This window comes from Hordeum vulgare, chromosome 4H, assembly GCF_904849725.1.
Source record: "Hordeum vulgare subsp. vulgare chromosome 4H, MorexV3_pseudomolecules_assembly, whole genome shotgun sequence".
In the NCBI taxonomy this organism is placed as follows: domain Eukaryota; kingdom Viridiplantae; phylum Streptophyta; class Magnoliopsida; order Poales; family Poaceae; genus Hordeum; species Hordeum vulgare.
This window is the reverse complement of record NC_058521.1, coordinates 594,470,367-594,478,850: the sequence shown is the minus strand read 5'-3', so window position 1 is coordinate 594,478,850 and position 8,484 is coordinate 594,470,367. Positions and strand designations below refer to the sequence as shown.

Genomic DNA, 8,484 nt, shown 5'->3' with positions numbered 1-8,484 from the left:
TCAAAACCCATCGAGGTCCAGGAACTCGTCCGGGTCGAGCAACGGCACCGCCTCTCCCTGCGCTTGCCTCTGCGCCACGGGGACGCGGTGGCCGTCGTCTCTCTCCGGCTGCGGCTGCGGCGGAGGAAGAGCAACCGTAGAACCCTGCAGGCGCGCACCGTGCGCGAGGACGATGGCGAGCTGCGCCCGCGTCCTGGCGAGCTCGCACTGCGTGGCCAGGATCTCCTCCTGCAGCTGGCTGATGACCCCGCTGCATCCGTACACCGGGTCCTCCACCCGCCACCGCGCCTCCATCGCCATCGTCTCCGCCGCCTGAGCTCTCTCATCCACTGGCAAGCTCTACAAAAATGGCACCTCAATTTAAATGTCGAACCATGCAAATAACTTAGGTACGAGCTCCAACCTACAAACTGGCTGATGGTTTGTCAATGGCGGCCGGAATGATCACTAGAAATCGCGTACCTGGAGCAACCTCGCGACGTTGCTGGCGCCGAAGACCCGGTGGACGGAGGCGTACCGGTGGGGGTGCGACGCCGGGAAGTAGGGGGCGAGCACGCAGTCGTGGGCGCACCGCCGGCGCAGGTACTTGCACGCCGCGCACCTCCTCGGGTTACTGCCGTCGGCTTCGTGGTCTTCCTCGTGCATTTCCGCCTCCACGTCGCCGGTGCTCGACATGATGATCTAGCGCTAGATCCTGGTGCGAGTTCGTGGGATCTGTGGAAGATTTCGGGGAGATCTTGTGTGCGCAGAGCTTATGTACGCGTCGTGCATGGAGGGAGCGCTGGAAATGGCAGCACCAACGGCTACGTCGGTGTAAACATGGCAAGCTTAACGCCATTGTTGTTGCCAATTGTAGGGGCGCGCCGCGCGCAGCCGCCGTTTGCACCTTCCTTTTCTCTCCCCCCCTCCCTCCCCAGGGCCCGCGCTAGCTCTCAACGGCCAGCACTGCGCCGTTGCCGTCGCCACAGCTCCACCCAGTGATGCTTTTGCTTGTTATCCAACAGTATACTGATGAAGGTTTGCCACGCACAGGAGCACAAAAAAAGCTGATGCTATGTGTTCATGCCCAATTGCCCATGCAGGTAGGCGTTCTTGGAGTTGGAGCAGATCCTGGCTTCCTGCAATCCTGCAACTGCAGCATTGCTTTGCTGATGAACCACATGGCAACATTGGGGACGTGCAGCATAAATAATTCAGACAAGTTAATGTTAGTAGTAAACGACACTGCCAGTGCTAGTCAAAGAACACTTCTGTGGATGCACTTTAGTCACACTATACTCTGGAAACAAACAATATATCCGATCCCAAAGCTCTAGTTAATTTCCTTCAGAATTCCGAACTGATCAAGATAGACAAACAATTTATTTCGACACGCCCCCTCACGTTTTTGCAATTTTGATTTTTTTTAAAATACTGTGTTGGGAGGGGCATGAATTTTAGACCTCTTGGCTCTCATGTCATATTGAATTCATGCTCCCACGAATTCATTCAAAAGTCCGAATTGATGAAGAAATGTGGATAATATATTTCAACAAACACTGGTTAATAGCGTGCCACATCCGTACATGAGGCGCTGACCAGGCAGTTTTTTTTAGCACAAAACAGTCACGCGGGCCAGGGACAGGTTATTTTGTAGAATGGACTCTGTAATTATTTGTTAGGTGAAGTATCAAAAAACGTCGTTCCACTGTTTTGAAATCCTCATTCTTGATTCGCAAATTCCCAAATCTAATTCGTAGTGTTCCCAAACCTGAGACTATGGATAGCGGTGTCGAAGTTAGTGAGACCCCCCGCAACGGCTGGAATTGATGTTCCATCATGAAACATGGCATGATGACAGCAATGTCGGTTCCAACTGGCTTGGTCCGGCGTCCGCGAAGATAATATCTTTCCCAGAAATATTTAACTCGATGTTTGAATTAAGTTTAAATAGGTTGCTAATTTAATTTAATCATAACTAATTAACCAAAACTCAGAATTAAAAAATTATATATGTAATTGGACCATAAAAATGCATAGATTGGAGTGGTCTAGTTGCTTTTCCTGTTTAACAACATTATATTGTTTAGGGCAGAACAATAATTAAGTTATTAATTTCATATGAGGCTTTTCGGGAATTGTGTTATATTGCTTTCCGCCTCATTTGAAATGGCCAGATAGGATAGTTTACTTACTATTCATCTCTATGCCATGTTAAAAACATTTAATATTTGTAACTAAACGTGATCAAACCTAATAACAAAACATGAAGTTTCGTCGAGCTTCATTTAATGTGTATACTTAACTTGCCTTTGTCATGTCGCGTTTGTTAATGATTGTGCTTTATGTCATGACATGCTTGCTTACCATATAGTTTGCCTCTTTCTAGATTTGCTTCATATCGGTAGGGTACGAAAGCGATACGGAGTGCAAGGATTTGTCCGACTACATTTCCAAAGTTTTCCTTAATGATCTTTTTCCCAACGGCATAACATGCAAGAATGGTCATTATCTTTAATACCATTACACGCTTCGCTTTCTAGATGTCTCGACGCCATCTTTTTCTCTTGCTACCTACCCGATTGTTTCAAGCCTCCCAAATGCCATTATGCAACCTCAAACCTCCACTACCTAGCAAACCTATTGATTGGCTATGATATCGCTTTCTCAGCCCTTCTTATAGCTTGCTAGTTGCACGTGTAGATTTTTCCATGTGATAACATAGACACCTTTGGGATATCATTATTTTATTGCTCAATTGTTAAACTTGACTATATACTTGACTAAGGGTGGAATACCAAGGCCAATGCTCCGTTGATTAGTTCCACTCTGGTCAACCCAAGTTTTCCTAGTTCTGGCTATTATATTACTTGGGGTATTATGACCCCCTTTGAATTCCTTTATCTAGCGTTCAACTCTTTCAGAGGACCAACATTGGTACTGCAATTTGCCAACATAAGCCTTGCATAGGTAGTCATGAACCCGAGGTTTCTTAATAAAAACTAGAGCCAACGCCCGAGAAAATTGTTGGTCCACAACGAGCAGCTGTCGGTGGCACCATGGGGAAATTCGGGGATTGGCTATCTAAAGCTTTTCCCATTTGGCTGCGATACGTTCCACTCTGATCCATATGTCAACCCACCGGGAGGTCTTCTAGTTTAGTTTGGCATTAGCTAGATGAACTTGTTAACCCCGGACTCCTGGAACGTATCGTATCTAACTGTTGGTTCTCATGGGCTCTACACTTGGAGGAACGAGATATTCATGGAAACTTATAATGTGAAGTTGGAAGCACTCTTGCAGGATTAAATCTTTCATAAAGTCGTGTCTACGATTACATACGACCTGGAAATTATAATGCCAGGCGTAGACAACTTGAACTAATGACTAAAACTTACTCGAACATATGTGTATCATGACTGTATCTGATGAACCACAAGTATAGGGATCAATCGTAGTCCTTTCGATAAGTAAGAGTGTCGAACCCAATAAGGAGCAAAAGGAAATGACAAACGGTTTTCAGCAAGGTATTCTCTGCTAGTGTTGTGAGTAACAATGATAGATAGTTTTGTAGCAAGATAATTCGTAACAAGTAACAATAGTAGAAAGTGTGCAAAAGGTGGCCCAATCATTTTTATAGCAAAGGACAAGCCTGAAAGTTCCCTTATATAAAGTAAAGCACTCTCGAGGATACGTGGAAGTTGTCGTCTATTCATGTTCATCATGTTGAGTTGAGTTGATTTGCATTTGTTACTTTGATAATTTAATATATGGGTGGACTGGTGTTTAGATGCCGTTCTTACATGAACAAGCAACCTACTTATGATTACCCCCTCTCGCAAGCATCCACAACTACGAAATAAGAATTAAGATAAATCTAACCATAGCATGAAACATGTGGATCCAAATCAACCCCTTACGAAATAACGCATAAACTAGGGTTTAAGCTTATGTCACTCTAGCAACCCATCATCTACTTATTACTTCACAATGACTTCCCTTAGGTTCAAATGGTGAAGTTTCATGTAGTCGATGTTCACATGACACCACTAAATGAAGCAACAACATACATATCATCAAAATATCGAACGAATACCAACTTCACACAATTACTTATAACAAGACTTTTCCCATGTCCTCGAGAAAAAAATAAACTACTGACAAGTCATCACCATGTTCAAGATCATAGGTACAATGAATATGATAAAGGATCTGAACATATTATCTTCCACCAAGTAAATCAACATGCATCAACTACAAGATGTAATCAACACTACTAGTAACCCACATGTATCAATCTGAGGTTTTGAGACAAAGATTCCATACAAGATATGAACTAGAGTTTGAGATGAGATGGTGATGGTGAATATGTTGACTAAGATTGACCCTTTCACGAAGGAGGAAGCATTGGTGATGATCACGACTTCGATTTCCCCCTTTTGGGAGAAGTTTCCCGAGCGGAATCACTCTATCGGAGAGGAAAAGGGCCTCTGCCCAAGTTTCCACCTCGAGACGGCGGCTCTTCGTCCCGAAAGTATCTTCTTGATTTTTCTCTAGGGCAAAACCCATCATATAGTAGAAGAGGGGGGGGGGGGTTTAGGACGCCTATGGGACCACCAAGTCATTAGGGCGCGCCTAGGGGGTGGGTGCGCCCTGTTGGCTTCGCTCCAACAGATGCCCCATCTAGTACTTCTTTGCTCCAAAAATTCTTATATAATCCATAAAAAATCCTCATGGAGTTTCACGTCATTCGGAGTCCGGAAAATTTCCAGCTTTTCCCATGGCTTTCAGGACCATAATTCCAGTTTCCGGCAATTCCCCTCCTTGTATAGATCGTGCAAATTAAGAGAGAAAAGGCATTAGAATTGTATCATAAAGTGTACTAATGACCCAAAAAAATATAAATATCATTAAGAAATCATGATGCAAAATGGATGTATCAACTCCTCCAAGCTTAGACCTCGCTTGACCTCAAGCGAAAGTCAAACTCGATAATAATGACCAAATAATTAGGGAGAGAGGTGTCGATAAAAACAAAATACGGACATGAGAGCATCATGAATATTAACATAGTAACAAGTTTTCATCAAATAACCCCTCATAAACAAGTAACAATATATCCACAAATATTGAAGTATGGAGCATAAACTTTATAGACAACCAACAAACTATGTTCTTAGTCACTGAGATAATTACAATTCATCATATTTCAGAGAAGAGTCTATGTAAGAGCTTTCAATTTAGCAAGTTCACATACTCAACCATCATTTAGTCTTTTATGATTGCTGACACTCAATGCATATTTTTGGAGCAAACTTTTCCTTCGGACACATAGGATGATAAGGGCTTTATTGTTTTCACCTCCCAACTTATTTACCTCGAGGATAATCTCAACAATAATGACTCATGATCACCTACTTTCAACCGGATATATAGACCTGGATCTTTCCCCAAGATATGATGCTTGCCACTAAAGAATTGATAGGTTGGAATGTGGATAAACATTATTGACTCTTGCATAAAAGTAAATACACAAAAGTAAAAGATAGGTCCTTCGAAGAGGGAAGCAGAAGTTGTCATGCGCTTTTTAATTTGTAATGTGCAAACTCTTAATGTAAAGGAACATCACTTTATATTGCCCCTAATGATACCAACCTTTATTATCCAGTATGTTGCTTTTATTTCTATGCCATCACAAGATCATACAAAGCTTATTTTCCCTTACAATAAAAGATCATACATATTTAGGAGCAATTTTTATTGCTTTTTGCACTGATGACAACTTACTTTAGGGATATTATTAAATCCATATGTAGGTATGGTGGACTTCCGTCGCAAGAAACTGGGTTTAAGGGTTATGGATGCACAAGTAGTATCTCTACTTAGTGTGAATTTTTGGGCTAGCAAACGGTCCTAGAGAAGCACCACATGTTAGAGGATCCATGATAATATAACTTCTACGTGAATGTAAACAAACATAACTCATTACATTGTCCTCCTTTCCAACATCAACTATTTGATCATATAGAATATTTGATGGGGCTCACAATTATAAAAGATGTCTAAGATAGCGTATTCGTATGTGAATCTCCTCTCCTCTTTAATAATTTTTCATGAATTATATCAATGACTAACACTATGTTTGTTAACTCCCAACAACTTTTATCAAGCATACTTTTTATGTGAAGTTATTACCCCCATGGGATTAGTACAACTCTCAGCTCTCTCATTTCATGGAGGAGCCGCTGAATCATTGCGGTGTTCTTTTGCACCTCCACCATCATATGTTTATTTTATGGCCACCAAAAGCTTTTCCCTGCACCACTTTCACTTGGACGAGAGATGTCCCAATTAGACGATATATGTGAGCGGGAAATATTCTCAACTCCATAGTTATGAATCAAACTGTGGAAGTTATTTGCATGTAACCTATCGAGGGGGTCTCCTCAAAGTGGATTCACTTTGTGCTTCTTGAGCCAGCTAAGCTCTCCTTCCCATTGGTGGACATGGGTTCAGAGAGGTGAAGATGCCTCATAGCATGCCACATTCCGAGGCAGGGGGATGCACTTCCATAGAGTCTATAGGTTCCTCTCCCGTGATGACTTCCTCAGTTCCCTCTCATTCAAGCTCCATACAATCAGTTACAATTGTTTGTGGGATAAGTTCATTTTTATCATTAGGAACAACGGTTGTACCTCCTTTCTCGAGAATATGATGAACATGACTTACCCATCTACTATGGGCGATATGATGAATTATACCTTCCTCTAGAAGCTTTAGTATTTATGTTCTTACCACTTCTTTCAATTTAGGATTCAAGCGACATTGATGATCAACAATGGGTTTAGCATTCACTTCCATATTAATCTTGTGCTGACATAGAGTGGCACTAATGCCCTTAAGATCATCAAGAGTATATCCAATAGCAGCTTGGTGCTTCTTTGGAGTTTTAAGTAATCTCTTTTCCTCATGCTTTGAAAGGTTAGCACTAATAATACCATCATACATATCTTCTTTTCATCAAGATAAGCACATTTCAAAGTAACAATAATTTATTTAATTCAAACACCAGATCTCCCTTAGGTGGGGGAGGATCTCCTAAAATGTCAACATGCAAATTGTGTTTAAGGATAGCTGCTTGCTTAAAGAATATCTCAGCTATTTCATTTATCTCATTCATATGCAAATCATTTTCATGGTCTAGCAAATGTTGTTCCAAAGGATCAATAGGAGGCAAGTCAATAGAAGCAAGACCAATAATTTTATCTTTACTAGGTAACTCTTTCTCATGTTGTTGTCTACCAAACTTAGAGAAATTAAATTCACGAGTCACATCACCAAACTTACTTTAACCTTTTATGTAACACAACTAATTTTAGCATTAACGGTATTCAAGAAAGGTCTACCAAATATAATGGGCCAAAACATTTCTGATAGTGAACCAAGTACTAAGAAATGAGTGGGGTACTTGACTTTTTTTACACAAGACTTCAACATCTCTAACAATCCCAAGTGGTGAAATAGTGTATCTATTTGCTAGTTTAATACTGACATCAATGTCTTTAAACTCAGAGGGTGCTATATCATTCATAATTTCTTGATACCAAGTAAAGGGTATAACACTAATATTAGCATCCATATCACACAAACCATGATAGCAATGATCTTCAATCTTATCAGAGACAACATGCATGCCAACAACTCGTTTATTTTTATCTAACTTATCATGTTTGTTTCTAGCAGGTTTTGCAATTCTAGTGGCTTCATCACAAAACTAAATAACCTGCCCATCAATATTATCAACCAAGAGATATTTAACCATAGCAATATTAGGTTCTACATTTATTTATTCAGAAGGTTTGGGTGTCCTAATATTGCCTTCATTAACCACAATTGAAGCTTTAGCATGTGTCTTAATCCTAACAAGAAAAGGTGGTTTCTCAACGTAAGCAGCAGACACAAGTGGATCAACATGATAAACAATTGTTTCGTCTTTAATTTTAACATGTTCCTCTAGCAATTCTTCAATAGGTGGATGAAATTTAAACCAGTTCTCCTTAGGAAGATCAACATGAGCAGCAAATGATTCACACAAAGAAGATACTATATTAGAGTCAAGCCAATATTTATTGCTAAACTTATGAAAAGTATCAGTTTGCATAAGAGATTTAACACAATCCAACTCAAGCTTTATACCTAACTCTTTACCTTTGTCGAGTTCCCAATTTTCAGAGTTATGTTTAATTCTTTCTAAAAGATCCCATTTGAAGGCAATAGTCTTATCCATGAAGGAACTAGTAGAAGAAGAATCAAGCATCGATTGATCATCTTAAGAAAGCAGAGCATAAAAGTTTTGAAGTATTATTTTTCCTTGAGTGCTCATGCTTGGGGCATGTGTGCATCATAAACTTAAGCCTCTCCCAATATTGAGCGATACTTTCTCCTTTACGAGGCCAAAAATTATAGATATAAATCCGATCACGATGAACCAGATGCATATGATAA

At 40.7% G+C, this 8,484-nt stretch overlaps 1 protein-coding gene across 1 annotated transcript; it reads right to left on the bottom strand.

The window, feature by feature from the left end:
- LOC123450870 (LOB domain-containing protein 24-like) lies at positions 1-675 on the bottom strand. The gene is made up of 2 exons (XM_045127922.1): positions 463-675; positions 1-339 (listed from the first exon to the last, which is right to left on the bottom strand). The coding sequence occupies exons 1-2, from the start codon at positions 673-675 to the stop codon at positions 1-3; spliced, it is 552 nt and encodes a 183-aa protein (XP_044983857.1).
- Between the last annotated feature and the right edge of the window lie 7,809 nt (positions 676-8,484).

Excerpts from the sequence above, each read along its gene's own strand:
- LOC123450870 (XM_045127922.1), bottom strand. The coding sequence starts at position 675 with ATGTCGAGCACCGGCGACGTGGAGGCGGAAATGCACGAGGAAGACCAC. Across the intron at positions 340-462 it reads ACGTCGCGAGGTTGCTCCAG|AGCTTGCCAGTGGATGAGAG; the intron begins GTACGCGATTTC and ends CCATTTTTGTAG.